The sequence below is a fragment of the Elephantulus edwardii genome, unplaced genomic scaffold, assembly GCF_000299155.1.
Source record: "Elephantulus edwardii isolate Elephantulus edwardi_28Jun2011 unplaced genomic scaffold, EleEdw1.0 scaffold00053, whole genome shotgun sequence".
NCBI classification, from domain to species: domain Eukaryota; kingdom Metazoa; phylum Chordata; class Mammalia; order Macroscelidea; family Macroscelididae; genus Elephantulus; species Elephantulus edwardii.
Window position 1 is genome coordinate 3,831,730 of NW_006399803.1, and position 18,371 is coordinate 3,850,100.

At 40.0% G+C, this 18,371-nt stretch overlaps 1 protein-coding gene across 1 annotated transcript in view; it reads right to left on the reverse strand.

Annotated features, from left to right (window-relative positions):
• Positions 1–18,371, reverse strand: part of ARHGAP10 (Rho GTPase activating protein 10) — a 446,487-nt gene that overhangs the window by 281,854 nt on the left and 146,262 nt on the right. The window contains exon 4 of the mRNA XM_006886993.1: positions 15,265–15,336. Within this exon, the coding sequence (XP_006887055.1) occupies positions 15,265–15,336 (72 nt within the window). The remainder of the gene's footprint in view (positions 1–15,264; positions 15,337–18,371) is intronic.

An 18,371-nucleotide genomic window follows, 5' to 3' on the forward strand; every position in this document is an offset into this window, starting at 1 on the left:
TTCTTCCGAGGTGAATTCCAGCTGCCACATTTTCAATTATTTAACCATCTGCCACATCCCGGAGCATATTTATGGAAAAGGAATTTTAAAACTTGACAATTTCCTTTAATCCCTTTTTCTTTTACTTTTTTATATACAACATTGGATGACAAAGAAGTCCTGCTTTCCTTTCTGATCTAGGGTTTTTTAACTTATATGTACTTTTTTAAAAATTAATTTTAATGAAAGTTTACAGAGACTTTGGATTTCCGTTCATTCACTGTTGCACTTTTCTCCCTGCCCAAAGTTTAAAATATTAATGTTCTGTTGTTACTACATATGCTTTCTGCTTATCAATATTAGGTTCTTTATCAACTACCTCAATTACTAATATGCTGAACAAAATATCTCAGTCACAAAAGAACAAATACTGCATAATGCCACTGTTACAAAACAGGATTGACATGCGGGTGGGGAGGAAACTAAAAAAAGAGGGGATAAATAATGTACACGGCATTGAACAAGACAAGGGAGAGAACTGTATAAAAGGAATATATGTTTAGTGATTACTGGCATGACAAGAGTCCAGAATAAGAGCTGCATAGTAAAGTGGCCTTGGGGGATTGTAAAACAAGGAAAGAACTTTTTTCCAAAGAAAAAAGTGAACTGGGGGACAGGAGAACAGGGAGGAAAATGTGCAACAATGAATGAATGGAAATCCGAGTTCTTTATAAACGTTCATTAAAATCTCAATTAAAAAAAAACAAAAAATTACTAATAGAAAATAGATCAAAGAAGCATATCCTCACTACTTCAAAAACGCCACTATTTTAAAATGTTGCTATAGGGATCTTCGGTAGCTTAGCTGTACTGAGTTGCACTGCCAACTCAAAGGCACATGGTTTGAATCCATCAGCTGCTCTGTGGGAGAGAGATGGGCAATCTCCTCCTGTGTGACTGACTGCTTCTGAAAACTCGGAGGGTCAGTTATGGGTCAGTTCCAACTTAAGGATACACAACAACAACATGGAATGAACATGGGATAAGCTGCCCACTTACTACTGTGTGTGACTATGTGACTTTTTCCCTGTGTTCACAGCATTCTATGAACATCCATTTCTGGGTCTTAGAATGTAATAGAAGATAGAGGCAAAGAGAGATAAAAGTAAATGAGTTCTCTGTACTTTGCAGACTAAGTACTTGCTAGAAACACTGACAACATTTTTACTCACTTAATTGATTTCATCTCAGTCAAAGAAGCACACAAAGGAAGCAACAGTGCTGCTGAAATCAGCAGTCAAAACAGCCAGCAAACTCAGCAATAGCTGCCTATGTAAATTAGCATGTGGGCAAAGTCAGGAATGAAAGAAAACGATGCTATCAAGCGATTGTAAAGAAAGAATTTAGCCCAAAAACAACATCCCACCCACCAGAGTAGAAATACACCCGCTTGGACGTGCTAAGATAGTATACAAGTAAGTGCCTCTGTGCTTTCTTTTTGACTATTAAGACTTGGATAATTTCTACTTCCTGCATTTGTTTGTAATGTCATTATAAATTGTGGTTCTGTTTCTTTGTGCTCATATGATTTTCTGTGCTGAAATAATATCATATTGTTGTTATGTGCTGTCAAGTCGCCTACGACTCACAGCGACCCTATGTGCAACAGCCTTAACCCCACCCTGCTCTATTAACCCAGTAACTGAATCGATCTATCTCATCAAGCGTGTTCTTCTCCTGCACTTTCCCTCTACCCTCCCAAGCATGATATCCCTCTCCAAAGTCTGGTCCCTCCTCGCAACATGTCCAAAGTATGTCAGATGAAGCTTCAGAATCCTTGTCTCAAAGGAGCAGACTGGTTTAATCCTCTCTAGGACGAAGCTGTTTGTTCTCCTAACAGTCCATTCAACACTCTTCAACACCACAGCTCAAAGGCATCAATTCTCCTTCCATCATCCCTAGTCACTGTCCAGCTCTCTGATGCATAGCAAGTAACTGCAAAGACTACCACCTGTATTAGGCACACCTTAGTCTCCAGACTGACATCTTTGCTCTTCAGTACTTCAGAGAGGTCTCTTGATTACCTGGCTGCTGGTGCCAAGAATGTTGATTGTGGAGCCAAGCAAACTAACGCTATTAACAAACTCAATCTCTTCACCATCTATCATGATGCTACCAATCAGTCCAGTAGTGAGAATCTTTGTTTTCTTGATGTCGAGCTTCAATCCATATTGAAGGCTGCAGCCCTTGACTCTCTACAGCAAGTACTTCAGGTCCTCCTCAGTTTCAGCAAGCAGGTTTGTGTCATCTGCATAACGCAGATTGTTGATGGATCTTCCATTAATCCTGATGCCCCATTTCTCATCAAAGAGCCCGGCCACCTGAGTAATCTGTTCTGCATATAAATTGAAAAGGTATGGAGCAAGGACACATCCCTAGCATACACCCTTCCCAATTTTGAACCATACAGTGTTCCCTTGTTCTATTCAGCTTTCTGGTCCAAGAATAGGCTTTGCATAAGCACAACCAAGTGTTCTGGGATTCCCAAAGAATGACAGAATTTTACACAATCAACAATTTATATTAATTGCAAATACAATTTATAAGAAATATAAAGGCAAGCTATACACATGGATTTCATCTAATAGTATGCAGAGGAATCAGACTGATTACATCTGTGCGAAGAATCGGTGGAGAAACTCAATATCAGCTGTGAAAAGTAGGCTAGGTGCTGACTGTGGAATTGACTAACAACTACTCATATGCAAGTTCAAGCTGAAGCTAAGAAAAATTAAACAAAATCCACAGAAACCAAAATATGATTTTGAGTCTACCACATCTGAATTTCAAAACCATCTCATGAACAGGTTTGAGGCCTTGAATACTACTGAGAGAAGACCAGATTAGCTGAGGGAGGATATCAGGAATATCATCCAGGAAGAATGCAAAAAAGGTGACACAGGAGGAAGAAATGACCAAAATGGATGTCAGAAGAGACTCTAAGCATTGCACTAAAGCACCAATAAGCAAAATCAAAGGGAAGAAATCACAATATTAAGGAGCTGAACAGAAGATTTCAAAGGGCAGCGCAGGAAGACAAAGTAAAGTATTGTAATGAAATGTGCAAAGTGCTAGATTCAGAAAATCAAAGGGGCAGAACTCGCTCAACATTTTCTTAAGCTCAAGGAACTGAAGAACAAATACAAACCTCGAGTTGCTATACTTAAGGAAGTTCTGGGCAGAATATTAAATGATCCAAGAAGTATTAAAAAGAAGATGGAAGGAGTATACAGAGTCATTGTACCAAAAGAATTGGCTGACACAGAAGAATTTCATCAAACAACAAATGAACAAGAGCCTGTGGAGATGGAAAAGTTCAAACAGCTCTTAAAGAATTGGCAAAAAAAAAGGCCCCAGGAATTGATGGTATACAAATTGATGTATTTCAACAAACAGATGCTGGCCTAGATGCGCTCACAACTTGTGTCAAGAAATCTGGAAGACAACCACCTGGCCAACTGACTGGAAGAGATCAATATTTGTTCCCATTCCAAAGAAAAGTGATCTCAAAGTGTGGAAATTATCTTACAATATCATTAATATCTCATGGAAGCAAGATTTGGCTGAAAATTATCTAAAAATGACTGGAACAGCACATCAACAGAAAACTGTCAGAATAAGGTTAGATGGATCTTAGCTGAAAGCAGAGGAATATCTATCTGTGTTTCATTGACTCTGCAAAGGCATGTGACTGTGTGGACCACAACAAACTGTGGCTAAGAATGGGAATCAGAGAACACTGCATTACACAGGTGGGGCTGGGGTGGGTGGGTGTGTGTGTGTGTGTGTGTGTGTGTGTCTGTGTGTGTCTGTGTGTGTGTATGGAGATAGAGAAAGAGAGAGAGATATAGAGATGTTGTTGTTGTTGTTATGTACTGTCGAGTCGCTTGCGACCCTATGTACAACAGCTTTAAACTCTGCTCTGTCCTGCGCCAATCTCACTGTCTCACTGTCTCCGACACACTCATCCCAATTGCCCCAGTCACCGAATCAATCCATCTCCCAGAGGGCCTTCCCCTCCTGCGCCTGCCCTCCACCCTCCCAAGCACGATGTCTTTCTCCAAGGACTGGTCTCTCCTTATAACATGACCAAAGTATGTCAGACAAAGTCTCAGAATCCTTGCCGCCAAGGAGCAGCCTGACTTAACTCTCTCCAGGATGAATCTGTTTGTTTCCTTAGCAGTTCATGGCACCCTCAGCACTCTTCTCCAACACCAAAGCTCAAAAGCATCAATTCTCCTTCTGTCCTCCCTGGTCATTGTCCAGCTCTCTGACGCATTAACAAGTGATTGCACAAATTAAGAACATAAACCATAAAGCTCCTTCAAGAATCAAGTTAAATACAATGTGAAAATATTTCTTATAAAGCTAACATTACAAACTTAAGTGAATGCAGACAGTGATATAAATTATTGACAATAAGGAGTGGTGGGGCAGTGGTAAACCAAATGGTCCACACTCATTCTAACAAGGAAGACAATCCTAACTGTTCCAGAAAGTTCTGAATGTTATTCTAAGTGGGAAACGAGGCCTACTGTGGCCATGCCTTCTCTTTTTCGGTTGTGGTTGTGGTTGTTGTGGTGCTTATTGTTGTTAGGTGCTGCCGAGTTGAGTACGACTCATAAGTGACCCTAAGAACAAAATATCTGAACCCTCTTCTATCCCACGCCATCCTCACACTTCGTGATACACAAGAGCTCATTGCAGCAGTCACCGTGTTAATCCACCTGGTTTTGAGGGTCTTCCTCTCCTTCACCAACCCTCTACCCTTTCCAGCATCATTTCCTTCTCCAAGGAATACCCCCTCCTAGCAACATGCCCAAAGTATGCGCCACAAAGCTGTATCATTCTTGCCTCGAAAAAAGCATTCCAGCTGCACCCTCTCCAGGACATATCTATTTGCTCTCTTGGCCACGTATGGGATGTTCAATTCTCTACTCCAGTACCACAGCTCAAAGGCGTTAATTCTTTTTCTGTCATCCTTATTCACTGTCCACCTCTCAGATCCATAGCAAGTGACTGGAAAGACTATGGCCTGAGTCAGACGCACCTTAGTCCTCAAACCGTCACCACTGCTCCTCAATAACTTGAAAAGGTCCCTCATTGCAGATTTTCCCAATGCAATGTGTCTCCTTATTTCCAGACTGCTGGTACCAAGGGTGTTAATTATGGATACAAGCAAGATGAAGCTATTGACAGTTTCAATCTCCTCTCCATCCATCATGATGTTACCTATCGATCTAGTGGTAAAAATCTTTCTTTTCTTTATTGATACAAAAGATAATTTTTCAAAGTAAATTCTTGTTGCCTAATGAGTAAGGAGTTGCACTGTCAATCTAAAGGCTAGCAGTTTGAACCTACCAGTTTCTCCAAGAAAAAATAGGCAATCCCCTCCCTTGCAATTTATTGCCATGGAAAACCTACTGGATGGTCAACTATGAGTGAGTTCCAAGATCATGACATTGAGTTGAAAGCTATGTCTTCTCATTGTTTTTGCTACAGCTAATTTTTTTTTTTTTACTTTTGTGTGAGTGTACCTTCAAATCAGATCTGACTGGTACAGGAGGAGACTGTCCCTCCTTCCCCGTCAAAGCATCTGGTGGATTCGAACAGTGCGCCTCTGGGATTGTAGTTGCAGCTCATTGCCACTAAGCCACCAGAGCTCCCCTTCTACAGCTAATTTTTTAATGGTAGCCAACAAACAAGGGTGGTGGTGGTTTGTGTATAAAAGAACACTATTATGTCAAACAAAATGGATGCTAAATGTACAGCTCACAGGTAGTTAGCTGATTATCAATTATAGAAAACACATACAAAACTGTTAAAAAGAAAATGATTAAAAAAGTACCATCACAAATCACTGGGCTAAGAAAAAGTTTATTCAACCAACGGTGCTGGCAAAGTTTTTAACTACGTAGAAATAAAGAGACTTACTTCATATCAAAATTAATTCCAGATGGTTGAGAGAATCTAAGTGAAAAATGAAAGTATAAAAAAAGGGTAATTACTTACATCAAACCTCAAAGTAAGGAAGGGCCTTCAAAGCAAAAACAAAAGTGGGAAAAAAACCACAGGAATGTATCATTATAAAAAATACACACTACATAAGATAACAAATAAAAACCGGGGAATTAATAAACCGTAAAATAAGTAAACATTCTTAAGATGGACAGCATTCACATAAACCATTTTTTCATTAAAATCATGTTAACAATTCCACAGAATAGGGATACAGAACACATGGAGACTTTGCAAAGTTTCCTATATTGTCCCTATTGTGCGACAGGGAATTTTTTTATTTTGGTCTTGTGCTTATTAAGGATCCAAGAACACTTTTTTAAGTTACCAGATTTTTCAAACATTTTATCTATTTTATAAATGTTCTAGGATGAAGAAAATTTTTTTCTCAAATGATAAACATTAAATACTAAAACTAATTGTAGAGAAATGGCATAAGTCAAGCTCAAGAGTTGGTGGTTTAGATCCACCGAGAGGAGTCACAGACATGGGCTTCAAGTGGTCACAGCCTTGAAAATCCTACGGGGCCCACATGAGGATGCCATGTGTGTCAATCGGCTGAAAGACAACTAACAACCACAACAAACGCTACAGTGGACGGTTTTAATATTTCCTTGGAGAGTACAACTTCTCTTTCTCCTTTTTATTAAATAGATGAAAACAATATCCCAAAAACAGGAAACATTACTCATACCACAGAATCAGCAGAAACACTTTTTAAAGAGCAAAGCTGTATCTCAAAACTAACCACAGTTCGGCAATTCCTGTTCTTAAATACCAATATTAAATACTTCCCCTTCTTCAATATAAAGAAAACATAAATCTTCGAAATTGAACTGGTAAGTAGCATCATGATACATATAGAGAAGGCTGAAGTTGTCAAATATTTTCTTTCACTTATATCCACAATCAACCACTCCTCAAAGTGGCACAAGAAATCAAACAACGTATTGCATCAAGCAAATCTGCTGTAAAGGATCTCTCCACAGTGCTAAAGAATAAGGATGTAACTATGATGGCAAAAACGTGCCTGACCCAAGCCACAGTATTATCAATCAGTTCATATACTTGTGAAAATTAAACAATTAATAAGGAAGACTGAAGAATGGCATTTCCAGAGATTCAAATTCACCAGCGGCTTCGCAGGGAAAACACAAGCGTTCTTGTTCCATTAAGATTTACGGTCTCAGAAACCTGGTAAGAGAGTCACGGTGAGTTGGAATTGATGAGATGGCTGTGCGTTTTTAGTTTTTTAATCTCTTAACTAATTTCAAAAGTTCCATGACACTTCCATTGCCTTAGCCACACCCCATCTCTCAAATGTAAGGCTCTCTAAGCTTCTCCAAAGATGAGAATTCAGCTTTAATCCATAAGCAATTAAGCACTTGACTGCAGATCTAAAGAAAGGTATCCATTAGAAAAGAATGAGAAAGAGAAGGGCTGAATCAATACTAAGAAAATACCACCCTACTACACTCCTACAACCTTGCTGATAAGTCACCTGGCCATCACCTTAGTCCTACTAATGTGGCAATCTATGCAAAGAAAGGACAGCAAACAAGGAATTCTTCCCTAATGAGCTAAAACAAAACAAGTCATAAAAGTAATTAAATATTATATGCCAGGCCCTACTCTAGACACTTGAAGTTGTTGCTGTTGTTATGTGCCCTCAAGTTGCGTGCAACTCATAGGGATGTACAACAGCCCTCAACCCTGCTCTATCCTGTGACAATCTTATTGTCTCCAACACACCTACCCTCACTACTCTAGTCACTGAATCAATCCATCTCATCGAGGGTCTTCCTCTTTTGTGCTGTCCCTCCACAAACCCAAGCATGACATCCACCTCCAAGGGCTGATCCTGCCTTACAACATGTCCAAAATATGTCAGATCCTTCAGAATCCTTGCCTCAAAGGAGCAGCCTGGTTTAACCCTATCTAGAATGAACCTGTTGATTCTCTTATCATTCCCTGGTATATTCAATACTCTTCTCCAGCACCACAGCTCAAAGGCATCATTTCTCCTTCTATCATCCCTAGTCATTGTCCAGCTTTCTGATGCATAGCAAGTAACTGCAAAGATGCAAAGACTATGGCCTGAATCAGGAGCATCTTAGTCTCCAGATTTATATTGTTGTTCTTCAGTACTCTGAAGAGGTCTCTAACAGCCTACTTTCCCAATGTAATTCATCTCTTGATTTCTTGGCTGCTGGTACCAAAAGTGATGATTGTGGAGCCAAGCAAACTAAAGCTATTAACAATCTCAATCTCTTCACCATCTATCACAATGCTTCCAATTGGCCCAGTGGTGAGAATCTTTGATTTCTTGATATTGAGCTTCAATTCATATTGAAGGCTGCAGTCTTGACCTTCTGCAGCAAGTGCTTCAGGTCTCCTCAGTTTCAGCAAGCAGGGATGTATCATCTGCATAACGCAGATTGTTGATGAGTCTTCCTCCAATTCTGATGTCACATTTCTCCTCATAGAGCACAGCCTCCAAGATAATCTGTTATGCATAAAGACTGAAAATGTATGGAGATAGGATACATCCCTGGAGTACACCCTTCCCAATTCTGAACCATTCAGTGTTTCTTTGCTCTGTTCTGACAACTGCCTTCTGGTGCAAGTATAGGTTTCGTACAAGCACTATCAAGTGTTCTGGGATTCCATTCTTCTCAGAGTCAGCCACAGTTTGTTACGATCCACAAAGTCAAATGCCATTGCATAGACACTTGAGGTACGTAATCAAATTCATTTACTCCTCACAATTACTTTCTGAGGAGGCCTCATCCACCCCATTCTCTAAGCCAAGAAACAGTCTAAATGACCCTCAGAAACTTGCTCAAATTATTCTGACAGTTAAAAGACAAAAACAGAATTCACATGAGAAGCTATCAGGATGTCCAAATACATCTTGCCAGTGCCCAAAGCTGAGATGGTAAGGTACATTCTAGAGAGCCAATACTTACTCTCAATACAGCATTTTAAACAGGAACCTTTTATTGCTCCTTCAACAGTTTCCCCACAACTGCTAATGCCTTTGAGGCCAGCTCAGATTTAATTCAGAGCTGTATCCCAGGATCTTTTGCATTATGCTATAAAATAGGTACACGTAAGTGTTTTATTACTCACATGAAAAAAAAATGTAATTACATATGTAATTCAACATATGATGAGTAACATCAAAATAATCCTGCGGAGACTCAGGCACTGAAAGAGCTTCGAAGACACCTCTGAGGGGTAACTTGATGTGACACAGCACACACCAACCCACATTCTGCAAAAAAGAAACTAGGCTTTTTCAAACAAAGATAACAATCTAGCAAACACATTATTTGATAAAAAGAAGGGAGAAAATAAAAGGGAAAATACAGCAAAACCAGAACTACATAAAAAGAGTTATAAGAAAAAAAAAAAAAAAGAGTTGTAAGGCCAAGCCAAACAGAGCCAAATGAAAAAGAATAAACGCAAACAAAAGCAAAACAGTGAAAAAAAGAAAGCCTTGGGGGATTTTAAAAATCCAATTTACAAAAACCACCTAGCAGTTTCGATTACATTAAAACTACAACTTAACATGTAATTGGAATTCTGGAAACCAGAAGAATCGTGAGTAAACAGAACTGAAAGAACTGCAGAATAAAGGCCAAGGATATGATATCACTAGGTGGGAAAAGAAGACATAAAAGGGTAACACTGACATAAATTAAAAATTCTGATGTCGTCAACTTTTAAAGACCCTTTAAAAAAAAAAAGTCTTCACATGAAAACTATAAGGTGTTCTTTTTAAAAAGCTTTTTAACCTAAGAGAATAAAATCAATTTTAAGTTTGCAACATAGGCTGATTAATCAGTTGTTGTTGTTATTATGCCATTGAGTCGCTTGTGACTCATAGCGACCCTATGTACAAGAGCTCTAAATGCCGTGCTATCCTGTGCCAGCCTCTCCATTTCTGACCACTCACTCCCACCACCCCAATCACAGAATCGATCCATCTCATCGAGGGTCTTCCTCTCCTGCACCATCCCTCCACTCTCCCAAACATGATGTCCCTCTCCAAGGACCAGTCCCTCCTTGCAACAGGCCCAAAGTATATCAGACAAAGCTTCAGAATCCTTGACTCCAAGGAGCATTAGGCTTCACCCTCTCCAGGACAAACCTGTTTGTTCTCCTAGCAGTCCATGGTATATGCAACACTCTTCTCCCGCACCACAGCTCAAAGGCATCAATTCTCTATCATCCCTATTCACTGTCCAACTTTCTGATGTATAGCACGTTATTGCAAAGACTATACCTGGATCAGGCGCACCTTAGTCTCCAGCCTGTTGTTGTTGCTCTTCAGTACTCTTGAGAGGTCCCTCACAGCTCACTTTCCCAAAGCAATTCATCTCCTGATTTCGTGGCTGCTGTTACCAAGACTGTTGACTGTGGAACCAAGTTAACGAAAACCGTTAACTATCTCAATCTCTTCACCATCCACACTGATGCTGCCAATTGGCCTCGTTTTGAGAATCTTTGTTTTCTTGATATTGAGCTTCAATCCATATTGAAGACTGCAGTCCTTGAACTTCTGCAGCAAGCACTTCATGTCCTCCTCAGTTTCAGCAAGCAGGGTTGTGTCATCTGCATAACACAGATTGTTGATGACTCTTCCACCAATCCTGATGCCACATTCCTCCTAGTACAGCCCAGTGTCAGATGATCTGTTCTGAATACAAATTGAAAAGGTATGGAGACAAAATACGTCCCTGATGGACCCCTTTCTTAATTTTGAACCATCCAGTGTCTCCTTGCTCTGTTCTGACGACTGCTTCTTAGTCCAAGTGTAAGTTTCGCATTCGCACAATCAAATGCTCTGGGATTCCCATTCTTCGCAGAGTCAGCATAGCTTGTTGCGATCTACACAGTCAAAAGCCTTTGCATGGTAGTAGTGTTCAAATGGTTTTAATAGTTTTTGGTCAGCATTCTTCTAAGTGGTATAGCCCTGGTCTGTACATGTCTATACAGAGGTAACTCATGGTTACTGTGAAGCTGAACACTGTGACACTAATGTGTCAAATGAGATAATAGTTACCAGTGGTGAACAGTGTTTGGTGGCGCTTCCAGATTAAAACAAGCTTGGAAGCATGAGTGGCAACCACTTCCAAAATAGCTTACCTCCTAAAACCCTATGAACTTGGAGAAATGATGGAAGTTATACAAGTGTTCAGGTCTTTCATTCATAGGGTCGCTATGAGTCGTCTACAACTTGACAGCACTTAATAACAACAACAACAGTGTTCAAATATGACTGAATGTTTAGGAACCTCAAATGTTGTTGTTCTTGTTGCCAGGAGCCATATGACTCATAGCAATGCTATGAATAACCGATCTAAACCCTGTCCTGTGCCATCCTCAAAACCTCTGACACACTTGAGCCCACTACTGCAGTCACTGCTGCATATCTGGTTGAGGGTCTTCCTTTCTTCTGCTGATCCTCCACCTTTGTAAGCACAATCGCTGTTCTTCTCCAAGGAATAGCCTCACCTAGCAATATGCCCTAAGTAAGTGAGATGAAGCATCATCATCTTGGTGTACTTTCTCTAAGACACGTCTGTTTGTTCTTTTGGCAGTCCATGGGATATTCAGCCCTCTTCTCCAAAACCACAATTCAATTCTTCTTCTGTCATCTTTATTCACTGTCCAGTTCTCAGATGCATAGCAAGTGACTGGAGAACCATGGCCTGAACCAGCTGCTCCTTAGTCTTTAAACTGCTATCACTGCTCCTCAGTAATTTGGGGAGGTCCATACTAGCAGACTTCCCCAATGCAACACATCTCCCGATCTTCTAACTGTGGTACCAAGGATGCTGTCAGTCAAAGTAAGATGAAGTTGTGAACAGTTTCAATCTTTCTCCATCTATTATGATGTTTCCCATTGGCAGAAAATACTAAAAAGACAAATTTTGAGCTTTTTTACATTGGACAGCTATGAACTAAAAGAGTGACATCAAACAATAATCACCTGGTTTTCTTCTAGAACTACTAGTTAACAGATTCTGGGTTATGAATCTTAGACATAAGGCTAGCAAAAGACAAAGAAATAAGCAACAGTCTTCCCTCATATACTTGACAACCTACTGGAAGAGATAGATATATAGATACCTCTATGTAATGTAGAGAACTACTGTTCTCTGCTATAAATTACAATATACAAAACTAGCAGAAAAAAAATATCTGTGTGGCCTACAAGAATTGTAATATTAATAGTTGTGACAGCAAACATACTGAACAAGAATGTAAGAGAGATTTGTTTTTTTTAGTGTAATCATAAAACTGAAGTTGAAAGAGCAAAGAAGGAAGAAATTTCAGGACAGAAATTGACAGCTAAAGACAAGGGCTAAACTATTAAAATAACGTCTCTATTTAATATGACAGTTTCCTTTTCGACTACATAAGACACAGCTGTGGTTGTAGTCTGTACTGGGTTGCTGTGCTAACCCAAAGATGGAACCTGTCCAGAGGTTCAAATTAACAAGTGGAGCTTTGGGAGAAAGGTGGACAATCTCCTCCAGAGCTGCTTACAGCCTCAGAAAATCCACTGCTCAAGAGCAATGAGATGGGGTCTTTGGTTGGTTGTTTGGTTTATAGGTTTTGGGGGACGGGGGTTAGCAATGAGTTTTTAATAAGTTTTACAGTATGTAATCATTCAGATTACCTATGTGTTCAAGATACCTCAGAGGCTTGGCAAGTTTGAATGAATGGCCAATAGATATTCATGGTCAGAAACTTAAGATCCAGTAGGGTGGAGGGCAAATAAAAAATGCCATTTCTATAATGTAATCTTTACCCCCCTCACCTACCCATTGAAAAAAGAAAAATGAACACTATTTAGATTAAGTAGCTATCCATGACATTTGAAAGGAGAAAAAATGAAAATGTAAAAGTATTACAACAGTACAAGGAGATGCGGTTACAGAAAAAAGAATCACACAATTATAAGGGAGAGGGATGCAATGCCCAGGCCCTTCACTGCACCCTTCATTTTATCGTACTTTGCTTTATTGTGCTTCACAGATATACAGGTTTGTGTTTTGATTTTGCAAACTGAAAAAGCCTGCTGCCACTCTGCTCCAAGCAGATCTATCAGTGCTATGTTTCCAATAGCATGTATTTACTGCAAGTCTCTTGTCACATTGTGGTGATTCTCACAATATTTCAAACCTTGTCATCACGTTATTGCACTTCTGAGAGTGCATTAGAGTATAATACAGTATAGCATAAGCATAACTTATGTATACACTTGTTATATACTGTAGATTTGAAATCAACTCATGACTGGCCCTCCAACAGGCTTTCAGAGGCAGTAAATTGCATGGAAAGAGACTATTCATCTCTCTCTGGGGGAGCAGCTGATGGATTCAAACAGTGTGCTTTTGACAGCATAACATCTTACCACTAGGTCATCCAGAGCTCGCTCTTACATGCAGTGTAAAACCACAAAGTTCATGTTACCCTCCTAAATGCAATATTCCATTTCTACACATATAATATCTCCAAGGTGTGCCTGTACAGAAAAAATAGCAAAGCCTAAAGATTTGTCCAAGCACACAGAGCTGCCAGCAGTCCTGGGGGTCCTACCACAGAGCCAGGGGAGACAATCTCACCGTTGACCCTCCTGTGGGTTTTCAAAGACCATAAAAACACACAGCAGGAGACTATCAATCTTGTCTCTCCAAGCAGTTGGTGGATTCTAATTGTATGACTTTGGGTTAGCAGTGCAGCTCCTGACTCCCTAGGCCACCAGAGCTCTCTGCAGAGGGCGGAAAATCATCTCAGAGGACGTAGCCCATTGAACTTCCACTGTCTATAGGGCCTGAACCTCAAAATATGGCACTTCAAAACTAAAAATAAAAGTCAAAAGGGACTATCTTGATATTTTAACAAGTCACTTCAAAAAGACTGATCATGAAAACAGCAACAAAAACCCTGGCCTCTTTGAGCCCATCTGTCACAGAGGTTGTAAGAGAATTTTAATTATTCAGGAAAATAAGAAAGAAAGTTTGGACCCACAGCCACTTGGTGGGTGAGGTGGTAAATACCAATAGAAAAAGGACTGTCTACCTAAAATTGTCATTCTCTTCTTTTAAGAAAAGTCTTGTTTTTATTATAAAAAATTTGCTACACCAAAACCAGTCAACACCCAAGTATTTTTCTTCCTCAAGTACACACAAAATTTAAGAGAGATCTGTGGAAATTATTCTTCTAGGAATAATTCACAGCTCAAATGTTTCCTAAAAACATCCCCAGCTCCCAGTGGCCAAGTCACTGTATTGTTCCCAACAACCCTGGCTAAACCCAGGATACCCTGAATCCAGGCATCTTCAAATCTCTAGCAACTACCATCACTCGGGCACCTAAAACATGCCCAGTAAATTTTTGTTAAAGGAAATCACACACCCCCAGTAAGCTAATATTCTCCTTCAAGTTCCAGCAGCATCGTGGTGGAGAATCATTTTCATTTTGAATGGCGTATAATGCTGTCATTCATCATAAACCTGAGGAGTCCATGAAAATAACTACATTTCCTACCAGGAGATCAAATAAAATTCCCAGTGCCACTAGCTGAACAGCACTCCTCAGGAATCTACAGGCAAATTGTTGTCATTGGTGGTGGTGGTAGTGTTAGGTGCCCTCTAGATAGGGCAGAATAGAACTATCCAATAGAGTTTCAATCTTTATGGACATGGATTGCTTCCTCTTTCTCCATGGCTGGTAGGTCCAAACCAATGGCCTTCCTGTTAGCAGCCAGATGCTTCCACCACCATGCCTAAGGTCAATATGGGAGCAAGTATGTCAGAGACAGTGAGGTTGGCACAAGATAGAGCAGGGCTTAGGGCTCTTGTACATTGGGGTCACTATGAGTCACAAGTGACTTGACGGCACATAACAACAACAATAACTGCTTGGTTAAAGATAATTTTTAAAACTTTGTGTGGTAAGGTGTAGCTAATGACAATTACTTGAGGGTTTATTACCTTGCCCAGGTGTTTTTGTTTGTTTTACATTTCATATCTCCCAGAGGGGGGAAAGGCACACTGAAAACATGAAACAACAGATGGTTCCTTCCAGCACCTCCTTCAAGGCTGCCAAATGCATACTCAGTGTGCAGAGAAGCAGAAAAGACATCCACATTTTCTGTTTACGAGTGTACTCAAATTAGACACAAACCTTTACAGCACCGAGTTGCTCTTTTCTGAATTTTTCCAAGGGTTTAATCAGGGTTTCAGTTACGCTTAATGCCTGGAAAACAAGAGTGATAACAAAACAAGCTCAGTGTTAGGTTGCCATAAAGGGGAAAAAAAATCAGTATTCCATTTCCCTCTGCCACCCCACCCAGAAATACAATGAACAACATGTTTAATTGCTTTATCTCATCCTGCCAATTCAACAATTAAATAACTTCTAAATTTATTAAACTACTAATGTTTTCAAGGCAGAGCCCACTGCCAGTGAAATCTGTAACACAGTCCCTCAGCACTTCAGGGATATAGTAGGAGAACTGTCTTTAAGCAACAAAAGGGTCTATCACATTCATTGACAGAACACTTCTGTGTGAGACTTTTTTTTCCTCCCCCTCCTCAGAAATTTAAAATTCAATGACATTCCTTGACTGGTCATCAGACTACATTATGTAAAGAGCAAGGAAGGCAGCTACAAGTGTAAAGGCAATCAATCTGGTCTTTATTTCTGAACAAGTCCTCATAAAGATTTAAGGCATATGACACCACGCAGAGTCACTGGGAGCTCAAGACAAAGTCACAGCAAATACTCAGGAGGACTAATCAATTAGCCCAAAGGGAAAAGGGGACATGGTGCGTGATACACAAGCCTATTCTACTCTCATCCACGCTCACACTGTTTGCTCTGCTGTTTTGTCTCAAAGCATAGTCCACAATAAACAATGCTATTAAAGCAAATGAAAGGAAATCTTAATCTAAAAAGGCATTTAATAACTGTATACTTGTTATTCCGTTGTTCTTACTATTTCCAGGAGACCAAGAAATACCATCCCAAAGAAAGAAATACAAAATCAAACAGTATCAAAGACTATGGAGAGGAGAGACAAGATATGACCCCCGTCCCCCCCCCCAAAAAAAAAGAAAGAAAAACTCAAATAGTATCAAAGGCTATGGAGACAAGTAGTGGTTCAGGGGTAGATTCTGGGCTTTATGCAAGAGATCTAGGTTGGATTCATCCTGGAACCCCAAGTGCAGCCAATATCCTTCCAGCAGAGGTTGTTTCCGTGTTAGGATGATGCTAAACAAATTTCAATGACACTTCCAGACTAAAAATTGGAAGAAATGCTTGGTGACCTACTGCTAAAAAATAATCAGCCACTTGGGTCACCTGCATGGAATCACCATGAGTCAGCCAGGATTCCACTTGATGGAAACTAACAAAATACAAGCATGTGCTCCCTCATTATATTAAAAAGGACCTCCGGTTCAAATCCACTAGTCGCTCTGCTGGAGAAGAAGGGGCAATCTCCTCCTGTACCAGTCAGATCCGATTTGACGGTACACACACACACACACACGACCATCAAATGTCCAAATTTAATATTACAAAGATAAAATGTCCTGCAGACAGGAAAGAATTTTGAATTTGGTCAAAGGCTCCTTCAGAGAGCTTCAATGAGATAGGATTCTTTAAAAGAGACCATTCATGCTATGAGATTGACATTATTCAAAATAAGTGCAATGACCATACTCGGGATGACCAGAGTTTGAACTTCCTTTTTGGGGCCTGCTAAAGGTTTCCACAATCGCATCCCATACCTCATCATTTCTTATTTCCATGTCAAGTAAGGACAGCAATATAGGTCAAAGAGAAAGAGTTAAACGGTATTTACTAGGCAGGGATACAGGAACTCTCCAAAGTACAAAGAGCAATAGCGTAAGGCAGAGACTAAGGTACACCTAATCCAGACCCTGGTCTTCTCAATTGCTTGCTAGGTGTCTGAAAACTGGACAATGACTAGGGATGACAGAAGAAGAATCGATGCCCTTGAGTTGTGGTCCTAGAGAAGAGTATTGAACATAACATGGACTGTCAGGAGAAGAAATAACTGTCCTCAAGAAGGGGAAACTAGGCTGCTCCATGGAGGCAAGGATTTTTAGGTTTTGGGCATGTTACCAGGAGGGACGAGTTCTTAGAAAAGGACATCATGCTTGGAAGGATAGAGGGCCAGCAGAGGGGAGGAAGACCTGGAATAGATGGACTGACACAATGACTGTGGCAATGTGTTCAGGTGTGTCAGAGATGGTGAGGCTGTGTAGGGTTCACAGTCATTGTTCCTAGGGTCACTTGAGTCACCCTATGTCAGCCTGATGGCACTCAAAGTCTCTTGTGACATTCATGTTGGTCTGTTCTTTTGCCTCTGTCTTTGTAATGACCTTTTACTTTCTTCATGGTTGATACCCTTTTTAAAAAATTCTGATTTACTTACAAAGTTTGTACATTGTTTTTCACAAAAGATCCTTCCCATTTACTTCACCCCACCCACGCGTTGAAGTGTGCAACCCTATGATTAATGCCCTCCCCTCCCCAACCTATTCACATCCCTCTATTTCCAACAGCCTCCCCCCAATCCCCGAAACGTGGCCTTGTGTCCTCATATTCATTCTACAATAATGGTTTTATACAGTATTTATCTTTCTGGGATTGAGTTAGTTCACTCAGAATAATGATGCCTCCCAAGATTGGCAGTAAGTTACAAAATCATTGCTCATGTTGATATCCTTCATGTCAATCCACAACTCAACTGGTCTTTAATCATTGGTGTTCCATGCCTCAAAGTCATTTGTTTATTAATATTTTAATTGATTTTTATATAATAAGACCTTTACAGTATGTTTCATCCATATACATTGTTTTATACATTCATATATATTCTATTTTACATTACTTTTTATACTAGTTTATTTACAAAATTAGAATACATTGTTTGTCATACCAGACCCTTCCCATTTCCCTCCTCACCCATCAAACTGTGTGACTCCATGATTAATCCTCCCTCCCCATACATCCTTACCACTCTGCTTCCACCCTCTGCCCTCTTCTACAATAATAATTTTTATACAGTATTTGTCCTTATGGCACTGAGATCGTTCACTCAGCATAAAACTCTCCAGTCCCTCCTAAATTAGGTAGTAATTTACAAAATCATTGCTCCTGTGTGCTGTATAGTATTCCATCACGAGTGTACCATAATTTCTCAATCCATTCAATTGTGGTTGGAAATCTGGGCTGTTTCCATGTTCTTATGATAGTGA